The 19,459-nt window shown below is 36.1% G+C and overlaps 1 protein-coding gene and 1 pseudogene across 4 annotated transcripts in view; both read right to left on the reverse strand.

Moving 5' to 3' along the window:
- Positions 1-19,459, reverse strand: part of USP9X (ubiquitin specific peptidase 9 X-linked) — an 83,342-nt gene that overhangs the window by 42,638 nt on the left and 21,245 nt on the right. For all 4 annotated transcript variants that reach the window (XM_068962842.1, XM_068962840.1, XM_068962841.1 and 1 more), the window contains exons 14-20: positions 10,737-10,824; positions 7,809-8,151; positions 5,480-5,575; positions 4,494-4,705; positions 2,480-2,720; positions 1,991-2,140; positions 1,072-1,192 (exon numbers count right to left, since the gene is read on the reverse strand). In XM_068962842.1, coding sequence (XP_068818943.1) covers positions 1,072-1,192; positions 1,991-2,140; positions 2,480-2,720; positions 4,494-4,705; positions 5,480-5,575; positions 7,809-8,151; positions 10,737-10,824 — 1,251 coding nt within the window. The remainder of the gene's footprint in view (positions 1-1,071; positions 1,193-1,990; positions 2,141-2,479; positions 2,721-4,493; positions 4,706-5,479; positions 5,576-7,808; positions 8,152-10,736; positions 10,825-19,459) is intronic.
- Positions 13,656-15,197, reverse strand: LOC138071545 (GDP-Man:Man(3)GlcNAc(2)-PP-Dol alpha-1,2-mannosyltransferase-like; annotated as a pseudogene).

The following is a 19,459-nucleotide window of genomic DNA, read 5'->3' on the forward strand; positions in this document are numbered from 1 at the left end:
CATGTACCCCTTCTGAAATAAATGCACAAAGGTGTGCCTCAGCACGATAATAGAGTCCCTCAAGAAAGGCTCAAGACACAGGAGCTGATGAACATAAATCTACCATAGGAAGGCTGAAGAAAGAAGTCCCAAAATGGTAACTGCATAACAAACAGCAACCAGATGAGAGGAGGCAGAAGAAAAATTCCAGGACAACAGTGGAGCCATCATATAATACCCATGATAATGGAAAATTATTAAGCCCTGAAAAAAAAAAGCTGCCATTAATCTAGCAAACTACTTTTCACACACTCTTGAAAAAGCAAATGCTGAATATGATTTTAAGAAAATATTGGAGGAGGAACTTCCCTACAGGGCCAGTAGTTAAGGCTCCGCCCTTTCACTGCAGGGGGCTTGGGTTAGATCAGGGAACTAAGGTCCTGCATGCCATGTGGCGCAGACAAAAAAAGGAAAACGAAAATATGGGAAGAATGTAGAAATAATTTCTCATTTACACAATGGAAAATCAGTAGGTAGGTAAAACTGACAGTTGTATGAGGGTATTATTTACAGATAATACAAACACAGATAATAAAAGCTACAAATTGAAAATGGTTGTTTCCCAGGAATAAAAAAGAAACATGCTATAGATGACACATGACCCAAAACACAGCCCAAGGGTCAGAAAATGTTTTCTGTAAAGGGCCAGATAGTAAATATTTAAGGCTTTGCAGGTCATATGGTCTCTGCTGCTATGCTATGACAAAAACAGTTACAGACAGCATGTACATGAATGAGCATAGCTTGTACACCAATAAAACTTTGTTTATGGATATCAAAATTTAAATGCCAATATAATTTTCGTAAGTCACAAAACATTCTTTTTGATTTTTTTCTTTAGCAATCAGAAAATGTAAAAACCATCCTTAACTCTTGGACTGTTCAAAAAGCAGGCAGTGGGCTGGATTTAGCCAGTGAGCTATAGTTTGCCAATTCCCATTATTTTCCATCTAGGAACAGAATTTGTTAAACCCATTCCTGTCCAACATGTACTTTATCAACACCATAATTATTCACGAAGAAAATTCTTACCTGGTGGCATAAGTTTCATAAGTACTCTTGCTCCATCTCTAAGAGGTGGCATATTTAAGCTGCTACCCAAGTCTGCAACTTGCCAAAGGAAAGAGATGTATCTGGGATTCAGTGACATTATCTAGAATACAAAATACACGGAATGTTTATCTGTAAATTACACCTCCACAAAGGAAGAGTCCCCAAATAAATGTGTTTGTTAATCTCCATACTGTTGCTTGTGTCACTTCTATCCTGAAATAGTCGGCCTACACCATCTTCTCACCTTTAGAAATCCTTTGTAATGTAGACTGAATATATTATCAAGCCATCTCTAGTACTTTGTGTCTGACAGCTTTTTCACTATTTTGTTAAACTATTCCTATTATTCATACAAGTCAGACTCTGTATAAACAAACGGCTGCCATTTCCCACTAACAGTTAAATTCCTAATCCAACTGATTGAGAGAGCCAACTCTTCCGACACTAGAGCGGCTGGTATTATTAAAATTTTTGTGGGGAGCTAAGGGAGGGAGAAGTTACTTTCTTTAGAAACAAAAATACGTTACTGATGATCTGACAAAGACTGTGGTATTTTCCTACAGAAACAGTTCTGAAGATTTCATTTTTTGTGGCACAAATACAAAATACAGTGCTATTTTTCTCAGTGAACTTACAAGTAATAATTTAGTTGTATAATAGGCTAGTTTTATATAAATATACTGGCACTCTATCTATATAAAATGTGGTTTTTAAAATTTCAACCAAGTTACAATCACCTTTCAAAGGGATCCATTTGAAAGCTGATGGTTAACTGTACAGTTGATATTTTGCCACAATAAATTGTAAGCTCAAAAAAAAAAAAAGAACTATTCTATACACGTTCTTAAATAATCTAGCATAATGCCTTGCATACAATAGTTCAAAACTATCTACTCACCACCCCAGGCAAACAGCTTTCCACTTCTGGATTGGGACCATCACTATAATGATTACCATGGTTTCCAGGAGACCCAGTTGAGGAATCAGAAGAGCTATCAGGGCTTGAAGGCATATTGGAACTGATCTGTGTAAGTTTGGCTGTAATTAGCTAAAAATGATATATAAGTTAGTATCAAAGACAAGGAAAAATACACAAAACAGTAGTGACATACCAATCAAAACAAAAAACTACACGCTGTATTTTCAGAAATATAATTTATAACTGTTGTCTAACCTAATCACTTAAACAGTTTTGTTTTTAGAAATCTTTTCCTCTGCTATATTGTAGGTACCATTATGCCTGTCTCAGTGTTATAGTAATTCAAACACCTAATACAGTTGCACATACAATGGATGCTTCATTAACATTTATTGATTGAAATGCTGACTACTAAATTGAGTCCCAGGCTTGATTTTCTTGAAAAATTTGGTAATTATAGATACTTACCGACTTATCTTTTAAGTTTAATTGTCCGATCAATTTTCTATCATCTGCAGGATCTATCAGTTCACCACCCACAAAGAGCTCAATTTTTGTATGAGCTACATTGGCTTTGATACGATTGAGAATACATCGTCGTACTGAACCGATTGTATCATTTGTATGAGACCATACATCCAAGTCATCAACCTGTCTGCCTTGGTTTGGAAATCGAACTATAAAAGAGAGATGTTTACCACGGAAAGCTCTGGGGAAATAAAAAGGGAAAACATCATCGTATTCAGCAGACTTTCAATCTTCTTGCTAAGAAAATAAAGCTAAGAATTTAAAACGGAATATTTTCTTACTAAACAAGAAAAAAGGAGTTAAAGACATGTGTGCTGCGCTTAGTTGCTCAGTCATGTCCGACTCTTTGCAACCCAATGGACTGTAATGTGCCAGGCTCCTCTGTCCATGGGGATTCTCCAGGAAAGAATATTGGAGTGGGCTGCCATGCTCTCCTCCAGGGGATCTTCCCAACCCAGGGATCGAACCCAGGTCTCCCATGTTGCAGGAGGATTCTTAACCATCTGAGCCACCAGGGAAGCCCATATTATTTTTAGGATCTTAAAAACAAGTATTTACTGCTCCTTTTAACTACAAATATTATAAGTAATCTTCAAAACCCAACAATCATAGCTGTTACTCTTGTACTTAAGTTTGTAGGTATCTAGTTACAAGACATTATAACAGAGACATGAGTAATATTTCACTTATTTTTATACTATAAAAGCCCAACTAATACCAAAACTCATCCCCTCAATGATATTTATGTTGGCATATTATTTTCTGCAGGTAAGAAGCAAAAAAATAAACATATTCAAGGAGCAGTTTAAATAATTTCATGGTTAAAAGAAGAACTCTTAAATACTAATGGCTCATATTCAATAAATATTTCTAAATTACACATATTATTAGAAATTACTAAATGGTAAAGCCTTAAGAGAAATATTAATAGACCCAAGTATGAGTGAATTAGGTAACGGAAATTTTAAGAGGCACAAATTCCCAGTTACAAAGTAAGAGTCATGGGACAGGTGGTAACTAGGCTTATCATGGTGATTATTCTGTAATGAAATATTCAACCACTATGCTGTATACCAGGAATTAACATAGTATTGTAGGTCAGTTATACCTCAAAATCAAATAAACTCATAGAAAAAGAGATCAGACTTATGATCAGCAGGCAGAGGGAAGGACAGGGAGTGAGGAATTGAATAAAGGTGATTAAAAGGTACAAACTTCCAGTTATAACTAAGTACTACAGATGTAATGTTCAACATGATTAACAAAATGCTGTTATATATGAAAGCTGTTAAGAGAATAAATCCTGACAGTTCTTAGCACCAAGGAAGAGTAATTTCTTTTCTTTTCTATCCATATGAGATGATGAATGTTCACTAAACTTATTGCAATCATTTCATGATATACTAAATTATTATAAACTTATAAACGCTGTATGTCTATTATATCTTAAAAAATTGGGTGAAAAAAGAAATGTTAGTAATCATTTGAAAATATTTCTTACTATATTGGCTATCTGTCAAAGCAGCCTATTTTAAGAGTTCTTTCCAATTAACTCTGCAATCAGACTATACTATTATTTTCAAAAGTGGAAACGAATGGTGTCCAAACACTTCAACGGCAAAATATCCCTGGCAACATTTAATGGGCAATAAAGTCAATGGCAAAAACAAAAACAAAACACCAAACAACCCCCCGCCCCCAGAGTAAAAAGAAACTAGACTTAATTTGAATGCCCTAAACAAAAAGCAACAAAAAACAGATCCAGAAAACCAAACAAAAAAGGTCTACTATTAAAAAAAGATTCTGTAAGATACAAACATTGTTCTTAAGCAAGATGCTAAACATTTTCAAAAATGAAAAACTTCCTTTCCTTCTTCCTGTACATCATCACTTTTTAAAATCCAATGGCTAGGAGACTGTCAATTAGTAGCAGCACAGTAGATCAGTTACAAACCTTGACATAGGTAGAATTGTTCTTTCCTCATGATAATCACTGTCACATTCATTTATATATTCCCTTAATACAGTTAATACTCGAACCATTCGAACAGCTTCCTGTCTTGCACAATTAATACTGTCTTTGTCACCATCCAAAACACATAAAGTGTCATAAGAGGCTTTCAAACGATCAAAGCAAGACTGAATGAAGTCTTCATGGATCACCACCTACAAACAGTGGGCCAAATAAAGACAGTTCAAGTTTTATATAATTAAAGATGGGAACAATTAACTTAAAGGTAGATCTCATTTAACCATAATCATATTTTTAACAAGAGTTTATACTGATAATAAAACACACTATGTTTGAAAACAGACTTGTGGTTGCCAAGGTGGGAAGAGAGGTTAGGGGAGGGAAGGATTGGGATTAGCAGATATAAACTATTATATATGGAATGGATAAACAACAAGGCCCTACTGCATAGCACAGGGAAATATATTCAATATCCTGTGATAAACCATAATGGAAAATAATATGAAAAAGACATTGTATATATGTATAACTGAGTCACTCTGCTGCACAGCAGAAATTAACAAAACACTATAAATTAACTACACTTCAATAAAATAAAAACAACAACAAACACTCATTATGTTTTGTCAAAGAAAGCTAAGGTTATTTAAAAGTTAACAAGTGTAAACTAGACACATAAAAACTGAATTTCAGGATGAGGTGTTAAAATTGAAAGAAATTCAGCTGAAATCTCCTACTATAATGATACTCAAAATAATCACTTCAAGATAATTTTCAAAATGAGACTCATTTAGACACCATTTTGTACGACAGAAATGTGGACTAAGTAATTTAGGTATATTTTTATAATATGAGTTAAAAACAGAAATTTTCTAGTTAATTGTGAATTAAAGAAAAAATTCTCATTAACAAGAGTTCTTCAATCAGAATTTAAACTTGTGAAAATTTTAATACATGTTAATCCTCACCTGATTGACCTGTAGCCTTGGACCAAGGTTTGTGTATATCTCTTTAAGGAGATCTATAGCTCTGCTGGCAATATCATCATTACTCTGAATCACCACCTAGATTAAAAAAGAGGCAAGTGTAAATTATCTTTCAAGAAATATTTTAGTTGGCCATTTCCATTCAAACCATACCTTCAGTATTTTTAATACAGCATTCAATAATTTAAAAAGCAAAACTCAAGTCTTTGGATAAATCAAGTTAAGAAAGGAAGGCACATTTCACTAAGAATAAAATATGCTGTCATTAGTATCATTTTCTCCTGCAATTCAACACACCTTGGTACCCAAGCAGTGGGCTTCCCTAGTGCTGTGTTTAGTTGCTCAGTTGTTTCTGACTCTTTATGACCCCATGGACTGTAGCCCTCCAGGCTCCTCTATCCATAGGGATTCTCTGGGCAAGAATACTGGAGAGGGTTGCCAGGCCCTTCTCCAGGGGATCCTCCCAATGCAGGGATCGAACCCAAGTCACCTGCATTGTAGGCAGATTCTTTACCATCTGAGCCACCACAGCAGCCCAAGAATACTGGAGTGGGTAGCCTATCCCTTTCTCCAGGGTATCTTCCCAACCCAGAATTGAACTGGGGTCTCCTGCATTGGCAGGTGAGCCACCAGGGAAGCCCCGCCTGCCAATGCAGGAGACGCAAGTTGGATCCCTGAGTCACAAAGATCCTCTGGAGAAGGAAATGCCAACCCACTCCAGTATTCTTACCTGGGAAATCCCATGGACAGAGGAGCCTAGAGGGCTATGGTCCATGGGGTTGCAAAAGAGTTGGACAAGACTCAGTGACTAAACAACAATAACCAAGTAGTGAGATATTAAAGAAGGAATTTAAATTAGTTAAAGGAAATCAAGATTACATGAAATACAGCTTAGCATAAAAGGCTACCCACCCCATCTTTATCATCTAATCATATCAGTGGTTTTCAAAGTATGTATAGAACTCTAAGTGCTGAAGCGTTTTAGGGATGAACCCTGTAACAGGCACGGGAGGGGGAAGGAAGTAAAGCACAGGGAGACTGAGTCGCAAGAAAAAAACAACAACCAGGCTTTCTTTTCTCACCTCAACTAGTTTTACATTTTGAAGCGTTATGTAAACTTTGATTTTAAAAAAACAGTTTCTGCTGTTTAAAAATGCTGAAAACCACTTAAAGTGTGAATAATCAAATAAACAACTTAGTCTGCCTATGGTTTGCAGGAACACATTTCATATCCAGAAAACAATATAAACTGCTGCAAACAGGTCAGATTTTTAAAGATATTTAAAGATAGGACTAATGTATTAATAACTACAACATGGATGGAACCTGAGGGCATTATGCTAAGTGAAATAAGTCCGAGAGAGAAGTACTGTATGATCTCACTTATATATGGAATCTAAAAATCAAACACAAACAAAAAATTGAACTCATAGATAACAGAGAATAGATTGGTGTTTGCCAAATGAGTGAAGGGGCTCAAAGTAACATATAGCATGGTGCTATATTTAATAGTACTGTATTGTATATTTGAAAGAGTGAATGCTAAGGCAATAAATTTTTCTTTTTGACCATGCCACACAGCTTGTGGGATCTTAATTCCCTGCCCAGAGACTGAATCCAGGCCATGGCAATGAAAGCAGAGCTCTAGCCATTGGGCCACCAGGGAAGTCCCAAGTAAATCTTAAATGTTCTCACTACAAGAAAAAAAAAAAAAAAAAAAACTGTGACAATAGATTGTGATCATTTTGCAATATGTACACATCAAATCATTATGTTGTACACCTGTAACTAATACGGTGTTGCATGTCAATTGTAACTCTACTAAAAAATATATATAATATTGCAAGTTAAAACAGTGCTGATAAAGTATACATTCATAAGCCTTTCTAAATAAAGTCTTCTTTTCTGTCTTCTATATTAGCATTAAGTGTATAATAAGCTAAAATTAATACTGAAAAGAAATAGAGGTCTACATTAAATTAAAAAGGGGAAGAAAATAACTTTCATGGAGAGGCATGGAAGATTTCTATGGTTAGTGCACTTACATTCTAAACATATCAGGGGCAGACAGATTCTAAGCCAAGAGAAAAGGAATATCAGTGGCAGAAGGAGGGGGAGGTGGAGGGAGAGAGAGATGAAAAAGTCCAACGACAGATGACACAGTAAGATAAAGATCAACTATCACTAGCTCCTAGGACAAGCATCAGAGCAGCATATATACATATAATTTATATGTAAAATTGTGATTTCTTACCTATTTGAAAAAACTATATCACACACACAGTTTATCAAGTTCCCACTTCTCACTTACCCTCCAAAGGTAGTCTAATCCAATTAGTTCCAAATCATCCATCATATATGCTCTCCTTTTGGCTACCAGTTTTCCTTCCCGACAATTCACAGCTTTGAAGAATCGTTCGAAACATTTCATCCCATTTTCAGTCAATAAGGATGGATCAAGCTGAAGTACATTGCTTTCAAAGAAGTCCTTATTAATATCAGGATCCAAATCTGGTTCATCCCCCATCAACTTGGAATACCACTTAAAACAGGCTTCACGGTCACAAAGGTAAACTGCATTCTCTGCTAAGCATTTCCATATTTGTTTTGCCTGAGGAGCGCATAGCCACAGTTGGCCATCCTTTAATAAAAATCTTGAAAAACATAAAATTAGCAATTAGATCTACATAGTTTATATGGGAAATAATCCACTATATTTCAATAAAAACAAAAGGATATACAGTGGGAGAAAAAAAAAAGATTTGTTCCCTGATTTGATCTCTGAAACCAGCCAATTTTGAAAGTATGTTTAATAGGTTATCTGAGTTTTAGCATTCTGTTTATATGGTATCACTGGAGAAAGAGGTATTCTATGTATGTAGCTTTCACAGATAAATCATAACAATGAAGAGTTAAAATTCCTTAAATTTTAATATCTGCTGATGATCTGATCTCTCATCACTCAGCACTTGGCCACACTGAACTGAGTATCCTACATATGTCTTAAACTCTTTAATGTCAAAATTCAACAGGATGCTTATCAACTATTCAGTGGCATTCTCAGGGGTCTTTCTAGTTTAAGGACTATTAGGTTTAGTTAAAGACAGTAATGGTGAACTCTGTTTCACCTAGTTTCTTCAGTTAGCTTTCTTTTTCTTTTAGCATTCATCCACCCACCCTGTCTGTTGTATCTCTGAATGACAGAATGAACATCTCATTTTATTCTGAAAAACTTAACACAATTTTTAGCTAATCTAATGGTGCCTCTTTACCCAATTACAGAGTAAGGTGAATGTATTTAAGGTTCTCTTCATTTCAAAGCATTTTGAGTTATTAATTCCAGTGTCTTTGGTATTTCCATAAGACTGTTGAGCTTAAAGAGGGCTTTCTAGCAGCTGTCCTACCTAACCCTGTCACCCTGTCTAATTTACAGACAGGAAACTGAGGTCCAATGTGATAAAATACAACTGTTTTCATTCTGGGGTTGTGTGTGTGGCTTCTTTTCTTTTTCGCTTTAAGCAAAAATTCCATTTGGAAGGGCACTGTATAAAAAATAAAAGCAGGGCTGCTCCAACTGTTGGGAAGAGGAGGAAAGAAGTGAGAAAGGGGGAGAAAACTTCCCACTGCTTGTCCAGAAATCTTAGAGGAAGCTCCTCAGAAGCCCTAAGGCTCCAAAGTAGGTCTGAAAAATCACTTGTCTAATAGAAAGAGCAAAGACTGAAGTTGGATACACCTAGTTGAGTAGTGCAACCAACTATATACCGGGGCTGCATGATTTCAAACATAGCTTTAAGCCATGTGAATCTCAGTTTCCTTATTAATCAAATGGGGATAATACCTGTCTCCCTGTGCTGCTATGAGGTTTAAATGCAAAGTGAGTAAAGTTCAGTTCCTGTGCCTTCAGAGATGTGCGTCATATAGATAAGTACTAACAGAGCAGGTACTAAAATGGCTTCTCTGATTTCAAAGTTTAATTTAGCCAAAGAGCTTATAAGCACTCTTCTGTTCTAGGCAACCTAAAGGACACAACACACACCGATCAATAACAATGTCTTACTATGGCAATGATTCTCAACCTGGAGAGGAAGGTCCTTTCATTCAGATGGCTGAAAAACCACCCCCACACCCCCACCCCTCTACAACTTATAGAACCATTTTGGTTTAAACAAAGGCCAAATTTCTTAAACTCTGGTGTCTAGACTTTACCTTCAAGTTAAAATCTTAATGTAACTACTTATGCAAATATTTCCAAGTAAGCACATAACTCAATAAACATAAGCCTATAATTAATGCAGTCCAGGAGAAAATTCCCCAATGTATCAAAATAATACATGCAATAGATTTTCTGAAGCATTGATAATTTGGGCATTTCACATAGTGTGCTTATGAAAATATATGATGGGGTTTCTGAATTGCAAGAAATCTCTCATCATCAAAAATTTTTAACAATTTTAAATCTTTAAGTGTATAATCATTAAAAGCTAATCACTGAGTATATCAAGCCCTGGACTACATTTAGCTTTGGCTTACAGGAATAAGGGGCTTCCCTGGTGGCTCAGCTGGTAAAGCATCTGCCTACAATGTGGAAGATCTGGATTCAATCCCTGGATTGGGAACATCCCTGGAGAAGAGAGCGGCAACCCACTCCAGCATTATGGCCCTGAGAATTCCATGACTATTTCATGGAGTCGCAAAGAGTGAGACACAACTGAGCGACTTTCACGCCTTCACTCACTCATTATGGGAATAAATCTCTTTTCTCTATCCCCAACAGAATGTTATTAACACATAATTTCAGACTGCTTTTGTCAGCCACTGTTAGGATAAACAAAGCACCAGAGAACTCAAATCACTCTTTTAGGGTACTGGTCCAACAGATTTTTGTCCCCATTTCCTTAATATGGTTCTCCAGCCGGCTGTGTCAAATATGGAAATTTGTTCTTTAAAAACTAAATATATTCCCAATATAAACAAATATGAAGACCAGAAGTCTATACAAAATGTTTAAATATGTTCTTTTCAAATATTGCAAAGAAGAAAAGTTAAAACTCAGTCAATAATTTAATATTTAATCATGAACACACAGGGAAATGTCCTGTGACTTTCATGTAAGGATTTCCAGATTGGAAAAATCAAAGGTGACAAGAGCCACCTAACAAAGACCTAGCCATACAGCATATCAACTTGACATTCTTTATCTGTGTCTTAGAAAGAGCAACACTAATTGTTTAAAACAAACCTAAGGAAGTTAAGCCGTTCTTGGACTTCTTGAACATGACTGTATCTACTTCCCAGCCTCACAGTTTGTGGGTCATAGTCTTCATGGTCTGCAAATTAAGAAAAATTGTGCATTACACACATGGTTACCCATATCATTGCTGACTTTAATCGAAGGAAAACAAGTCGTTAAAAGATCGTTAATTCTTTATCACTAAAGGCAACTTGAAATTTACTTATTAGCCATAATTTCTATCCATCTTTTTTCCCAACCAAAATAATCGTCCCTTTTTTCTAACCAAAAAAAAATGGTCTGTTAACTGTGTCATCAAAAATAATTCTTCATACAACCCTCTGTCCAATTTTCATACATAATGAAGTAATGTCTGATTACAGTATAAGACTGACCTGAATGGTCTATGAACTGACCACCAAGACAAACTTTTTTCTCTAATTTCCTTTCTGTTACATTGAAATGTCTTCATAAAAAAAATGTAGTTATAAAAAATTATATTACTTTTATCTACTTTTATCTGGACATTAGAGTAACACAAGATGCTCTTCTATATAATAAAGTTATCATACTGTAATTATCACCAGCATGTTGTTATGAAAGTCTTAGATAAATCTAAGAAAACCTACCCTTCTATCATGAGTATAAGTAGGTACTGGTCACAAGGTCTAGCCTAAATTGGAAATTCTTAAAACAAAAAACTTAAAAGTCAGTAAACCCCTTGATTTTACTTTCATTAGAGTATATCATACAATGGGGGGAAAAAAAAGAGCCTCAGTGTTTGCTATGGAAGATCAGAGCAAAAAAAAAAAAAAATCTTTAAAAGCACCTCCAGTCCTAAAAACACCTTGGAGAGTGTTTTCTGTTTTTGTTTTTTTAATTTATTAGAAAAAGTCATATGATCTGGAAATGGTCAGGTTGATTTGTGACTTAGAGCAGAAGAAAACTGAAGCAAATGTTCTGAACAAGTGCTGTCAACTTCTCAGGAACAGTGACATTTCTCCCAGAAAGCTGATGAAAGTTATGGAGGAATAAAAACTGTGTAATTTCCCCTTAGCATTAATTATTGGTATTTTCATAGCCTGAACCTTAAGGTATATGTGTGCTGGTGCTAAAGAGTTCTAAATGAGTGAGACCCTTAAGAAATAGTAATCAATGTCTTCAAAAATAGTGAGGTTTCTTCTCTGAACAAAATCTTAAAGGTGGAACATTTACGATTTTAGAAACATCTTTTGATGCTTTGGTGAAGAAAAGCAGCCCAAAGTATTATGACTACCTGCTTTCTACATCTACTGCTATCTACCCAAAGTCCTAAACACATAGTCTACTCCCCAAAAGTTCAATTTCATCAGGGCTCAAAGCACTAATTCTCAAGAGGTCTTCTCAAGAAACTGAACAGAATTCTCTTATACTATGTCAGCAATTTTCTTTTTCAGAGCATCAAAGTATCTGAATAAACAATGGACCACCTCCACCCCCACCAAGGAGTTTACTCACAGCTTTACTTTGCAGGTTCTTTTTTTAGTGGAAATTTTAATAATTTCCACTATTGAGCTTAAAAAATAATATTAGAAACCCTCATCACCTTTACCCCACCAGCTGTTTACATTTTGCCCTATTTGCTTGATTAGTCATTACATGCATGGATGCATGTGTATGATTTTTCTAAACCATTTGAGAGTGAGCTGGCAACATGTCCCTCAATCCTGCAATGAGTATTTCTGAATAACAAAGACATTATTTTACATAACCACACAATTATCAAATTAACACTGATAAAATAACATTATCTAATCCAAGGCTTCTCAACAGCACATTATTGACATTTGAGTGGATAATTCTTTGCTGTGGGACTGCCCTGGGCAGTGCAGTGTATCTAGCACTATCCCAGGCCTCTATCTACTAAATTCCAGTATCATCCTTGCCCAATCTCCCCCCCACCCCAAATTAAGATAACCAAAAAATAACTCCAATTATAATTTTACCAATAATTCCCATTTATGCCTTCTTTGCTCCAAATCCAAGATCAAACACATTGCATTTAGTTGCCGTGCCTTTTAACTCTTCTTTAATCTGGAGAATTCAACATCCTTTCTATTTCTTGACTTTTTATAAAACTATGAGCCAACTTTGTTGCGTGTTGCTTAATGTAGGCTTCTCTGATGCTTATGATTAGATTCAAGCTAGATATTTGGCAGAGTACCACAGAAATGACCCTCTAGCCACCTCAAAGAATCATTATCGGGGCAACAGTGTTTGTCACTCTGTGGCAGTATTCACATCAACTATGATCACCCAGTGAATGTGGTTTCCACCAGGTTTCTCCACTGTAAAGTTACTATTTTTAAATGAATTCATGGGGAGACACTTTCAGACTATGCAAATAGCTAGTCTATCAAATTTATCCACCAGTTTCAGTCTTCTCTTCCTTCTATTTAGGTGGCAGCACTTGAAGAGCCAGGACCATGAACATATAGAAGAGCTTTGAAAACACTCAGTGAAAGCCAAACTATACTCACAAGAAGTCAAGAAGTAAAAAGATCCCTCTCTGCTAAATAGGAATAGAGAGGCCTTCCACTTTGCTATGGATGAGCTTCTGGGCTTATAAAACATAAACAGGATGTCTGTGGTTCTCCCTCCAAACATTCAGCTCTAAATAAATAATGAAATTAGTTAGCCTATGGCTAACACTTGCTGTTGTCTTTTTTTCCCGTCACCCTAGAGGTGTGAAGTACTAGTATCTCATTGAAGTTTTGATTTGCATTTCACTAATAACTAATGGTATTGAGCATTATTTCATGTCTATTGACCACCAGTATATCTTTGGAGAAATGTCTATTCAGATTCTCTGCCCATTTCTATTAAGAAAAGTCTTTCTGAGTTATGTCTCTTTTTTTAGTACAAAATATCTTTAATTTGTATACGGCATTATTGGAATAATCTTTCCACAGACGACAGAAATGTCACTTCAAACTCTATCAGAGGATCTGCTTATGGATGCACGGGCACTGTTTCTGATTTGGAGCCTCTGTTCTGCAGACCTGGAGAGAATACAGGTCATAGTCTCAGCACAGCCCTCTTCACTTTCAGCCAAGAACCCAGTCTTCTCGCCTTGGAGGAACGACAATGTCCAGCTTCGGGCCCCCTGAATCACGTATGAGGACAATTGTGCCAGCTGCCATACACTCAACAATCCAAATCCCCAAATGCTGGTTCCATATGGTATGCAAACTAATTGTTCCTTGAGACAAGTAATTCTTTAATTCATCAAATGGAATGTTTATTTTAAATTCTACATCTTGAACTCCTAGGTCCTCATTGAGCCTTCTCAGCTGCTTTACCTTGAGTTCATCATCTTGGTTACGAAAACCTCCAATGAGGACAAGTTTAAGTGGAGGAAGAGATTCACTCTCCTTATTCATCAATTTAGCAAGGGCTCTGATCTGCAATGAATGGTTCTTTTCAGGCCTCAACTGACCACTTGAAACCAGCCAAACACCTTAGTAAGTGTTCTAAGGTTGACTTCTCTTTGTCTAAGGGAAGATCCAGAAATGTGTGCACATCACAAGATGGATAAACAATATTAGCGCAGTTCCCAGCCTTCCACAGTGAGAGAATATGGTTCAGTGTCTAAGAAGAATTGACCATGACGACGGCATTGTAAGAACTGACAAACCCATACACAAAAGCAAATAAATAGTAGTAAATGAGCTTTACTTTGCTGAGAGGAGGATTCCTGGTAATGAAGGCTGCGTTGTTAAATCCCACATTCTGATTACAGAGAGCACGTCAGTGCTGATGGTGGGGTAATGAATATATAGCTTCCAACTTGGCAACCAACCTAGATACTTAAACAGAGGAAGCATGAAAGCTTAGCCCATTGCATCAACATAAAACATCGGGAATGCACTACATCAGTTTCCTAGCCCAGAAAAATGGATCCCAGGCTTTGGCCCAGCAGTGTGAAATGAGGATACAGTCAATCTTCCACAAGGCAGCAGTTCCTCAAGAAAACAAACTTCACTGGGCGAGTTAACCTGATGTTAAATCTTCTTTAAGTGCCTTCTAGGATCTGTTGGTCACTGACATTGATATCACCAGTATAAACAACATAAACTGCTTTGGGACACCTACTTTTCCTGCAGAGCCCTTAAGGCACACCATAACACTCCTTCCCTTCCTCAGCCAGCATTGCAGTATGGATGAAAAATGCCATCACTGTTTGATTTTTCCCAGTTTTGCTAGATGACACAGACTTTTTCTCTGTAGCAGCACTCGGATTCCCCAAAGAACAGTAAGTAAACACACATATACAGTTCCACATGCAATTAGCCCAGGGAAGAATAATGAATTAAAAAACCTGAATTCTGGAGAGAATACATATACAATGCTATTGAGGATGCTATTGTATTAATGATAAATTTTCAACTTCAACTCGCATAAGCACCAACCCTTTTCGGTGGCCACCATCTTCCACTGACCCTTGAACTCAGGAAGCTCTCCGTTGTTCCTCTTTTCTATTGGCTCCTGATGGATTATGTCTTAATTGCTGGGTTGTAAGATACTAGTCCCTTGTGAGATACATGGTTTGCAGATATTTTCTCCCATTCTCAGGTTGTCATTTTACTAATGATAGTATCATCCGTAGCAGTTAAATTTATGATATAGTCCAATCACTGTTTTTTATCCTTACCATTTTCCTTTGCCTAACTCAAGACCACAAAGATTTATTTGTATGTTGTTTTGTTTCGGTTGAGCCTTGACCACCACAGGCGTTAATCCAAGTATAACAGCAATCACAGTTTCTCTGCATACACAGATTAAACCAACCATGGACCATTCAATACTGTAGTGTTTACTACTGAAAAGTATCCATGTATAAGTGGACTTTCACAGTTCAAACTTGAGATTTTCAAAAGCCAACTGTACTTTATCTATTGTAAATGGAATTATTCTGATTTCCTTTTCAGAATGTTCATTGCCAGTGTATAGAAATGGAACTTTTGTATACTGATATTAATCCCTGCAATCTATGGAAACTCATTTATTATTAATCTTAATAGATTTTAGCAGATTCTTTAGGATTTTTTGCATTTGAGATGGTGTTATCTAAGATTGGAGACACTGTTTCTTTTCCAATCTGGATGCTTTTTCTTTTTCATGTCTAGTTAATTTTACTAGTATCTCCAGGAGAATGTTAAACAGAAGCAACTAGAGTGGAAATCTTTGTCTCATTCCTGTTCCTGAGAGGGAAGTAGTCAGCCTTTCACTGTTGAGTATGATGTTAGCTGTAGCTTTATCGAGATGTGCTTTATCAGGTTGAGGAAATTCCCTTCTAGTCCTAGTCTGCTGAATGTTTTTATAATGAAAGGTGTTGGACTTTGTCAAATGCTTTTTCTGCATCTACTGAGATGACCTCATAGTTTTGGCCCTTTATTCTATAACAAATGACTTTGGAGTGTCAAATCAACATTGTATTCCAGGGACACATTCATTATCTTTCTTATATGTTATTAAAATTGTTTGCTTGTTTTTTGAGAACTTTTGACTATATTCACAAGGTCTGTAATTTTCTTGTCATGTCTTTGTATTCTTTTGGTATCAAATTAACAATGGCTTCATAGAATGAGCCTGGAAGTGCCCCTCTTTGTTTATTTCTTTGGCTGTGTTGGGTCTTACTTGTGGCATACAGGATCTTCGTTGTCATATTGGATCTTTCATTGCAGAGCATGGACTCTGTAGTCACGGTGTGGGGGCTTAGTTGCTCTGAGGCATGTGGGATCTTAGTTCCCTGACCAGGGACCAAACTCGTGTCCCTTGCACTGCAAGGTGGATTCTTAACCACTGGACCACCAGGGAAGCCCCAGTTCCTCTATCTTTTTGAAAGAATTGGTTTAATTCTACTGTTAATTCTTCTTTAAATACTCAGTAAATTCACTAATGAAGCCACCTGGTTCTGGGCTTTTCTTTGTGGGAAGTTTTTTGATTACTAATTCAATCTTTTTACATGTTATATACCTATTCAGTTTTTCAATTGCTTCTTGAGTGAATTTCAGTAATTTGGCATTCTCTTATTTTTCTTATTTTCATAAGGTTAGCAGTGATATCTTCTTTTTGACTTTCCCAACTGAGCCTAACTAGAGGTTTGTGAATTTTGCTATCTTTTTGAAGAACATTCATTGATTTTTCTCTTCTCTATTTCACTTATCTCCACTCTAATCTTTATTAATTTCTTTCTGTTTACAGGTTAGTTTTCTCTCTCCCACTTTTTGAAGGTGAAATGTTACTGATTTGCTATCTTTCTTCTTTAATGTAAGAACTCAGCAGTATAAATTTCCTCTCAGCACTGATTTAGGAACACTCCATTAGTTTTTATATTTCATGTTTTTTTTTTTCATTCATCTCAGCATATTCTCATTTCACTTGTCATTTCATCTTTGACCCACTAGGTCAGTAATGAATGTATACTTTTGACACACTTGTGAAATTCCCAGATTTACTTTTTAATTTATAATTTAATTCTACTGTGGACCAAAAAAACCCTACTTTGTATAATTTCAACACTTTTTAAGGTTAGTAAGCCTTGCTTATGGCCTAGAGTATGGTCTGTTCTGCAGAATACTGTGTATCTGTGAGAAGATTCTGCTGGTTTTGGGTGGTTCTGAATTACTGTCTGCTGTCACTTGCTTTCAGTCTAATTACTTCCTTTAGTGTTTCTTCTCAGGCAAGTTGGCTAACAACAAATTATACCAGTGTTTGAGAATATCTTTACTTTTCATTTTTGAAAGACAGTATTGCTGAATGTAAGGTTCTTAGCTGTCAGGTCCCTCCTCTGCCCCTGGCACTTTGAATAGGTTGTCCTATTGCCTTCAATGTTCTGATAAATCAGTTGTTAATTTTAGTGGGGTTTCCTTGTATATGAGGACATAATTGAAAGTGGCAGCCCTTAGAAGACAGAATGCAAAAATGTGATCTACAGTAAAGACAAGTCCTCCAACTCTATCTAGAAACCAAGGAAAAAAGGTAAATAAAACCTTTATAAGTGTTCAAGTCAGAACTGTCTATCCTACCAATAAGGTAAAACTTAAGTAAAAACTGAAAGATGGTCTTGTATTGTGTTGTATGCACATAAAAAACTTCTAAAGAATAATTTGGTAAGCACCAAGAGAATAAGAACACAAGTAAATATTGAAGATAATTTTAGTTATGAATAATGCTAAAACAGGAGGTAGAATCAGCTGACTGTACTATTGAGGAAGTGGGTTTTTTCCCTCCCTAAAGCTTAAGATACTAGTAGAGATGAAACATGGGCAGGACAAATACTTAATATTGGTGAAATACTTATCAGAAACTAAGAATATCAGTAAACTAGGAGCCTGATATTATCCTACTGAATAAGGTCTCATACCTACCTAATGGGATCCATGCAACACTTTTATTATATAGAGGCTAAAAGAAATTTATTTTAGAATTATAGACCTGGAAATCGGTGACTGATGGTATCATCAACCACCAATTTCTAAATGCTGTGAAAAGTCTGTTTTAATAGGAGAATTTTACTAGCTGGAGACTGATCAGAATTAATCAGAAGAGTACTATAATAGAGGAAGAAAAGATATATCAAAGGTTAGGACAAACAGAAAGTATGGTTCCAATAAACTCAGGGGAACATAGCAACAAAAATTCAAGGGCTTACTAGTGCCAGGCATTATTTTAGCATAAATAACTTGTTCAAGGTCATACACCTAATACGTTAGGTCATGTTTCAAATCTAGACAATCTGTGCAGATTTACAGCTCTTATTTTATGAAGATACAGATAAGAAGGGGAAACTGAAGCCTGAAGATTTTAAGTCCATGCAACCGAGATGAAGCAAAGACTCATGTAGAATTTGACTACAAAGGAGCAGAAAATTTGAGTGAGGCTGAATTGCATGTCTATCATCTCCTGATAGCCTCTACAGCAGGGGTCTCAACCTGTGCCAATGAAATTAAATGAAATACCATATGCAAATAAAGTATGTAAAAATTAGCAATGGAGTCATGTGATTTATATTAAGGCTTCATGGCGGGGGGGGGGGGGGGGGGGGGCGGCACGCGGAAAGGCCTGCATTAGCTTCTGTTGAGGGCACTGTACCAGAAAGAGGAGGTAACCTCATAATGAAGAATCAATTACATTAAACTAAGCTTATACCTCTCTCAGATTTCGTTTGACATATGTAAACATGTCCAAAATGTTGGCTGCATTCATAATAATAATCATTGCCATGATTATTCTAGCATGCTCCTTAGAAGGAGCTAACAAATGAAACGATAAAAGATCACTGCCTGGTGCCTATCAGTTGCCTGATGCTTAGATTGCTTATGCTCAGAGTGGTAAATGGAAGACAGTCAACAAAATCAGCTCAGGTATCTGAGAGCTATTTCATTTTTCAATTATGTTTACCTGAATTTTATATGGGAATGTATGTATGTACCTGAAGTGTTAAGGAAAATTATCCTTGCAATATGTAAGAGCCTTCGTTGGAATTTTATTCAACAATGCCAAAAGTCTAAATCTTCAAATAATAGAGGTATGAGAAAAATCCTCATTTTTAATACATATATTGGCTTCTGCAGACTCTAACATGTTAAAGAAGTGGTATGTTCAATATTCACTATGTTAATTCTATCTCTCTGGTAATATAAAGTTTTCTTTCTGTGGCTATGGGGACCAACTTCAACCTACAAGAA

This window comes from Capricornis sumatraensis, chromosome X, assembly GCF_032405125.1.
Source record: "Capricornis sumatraensis isolate serow.1 chromosome X, serow.2, whole genome shotgun sequence".
Classification (NCBI taxonomy): Eukaryota; Metazoa; Chordata; class Mammalia; order Artiodactyla; family Bovidae; genus Capricornis; species Capricornis sumatraensis.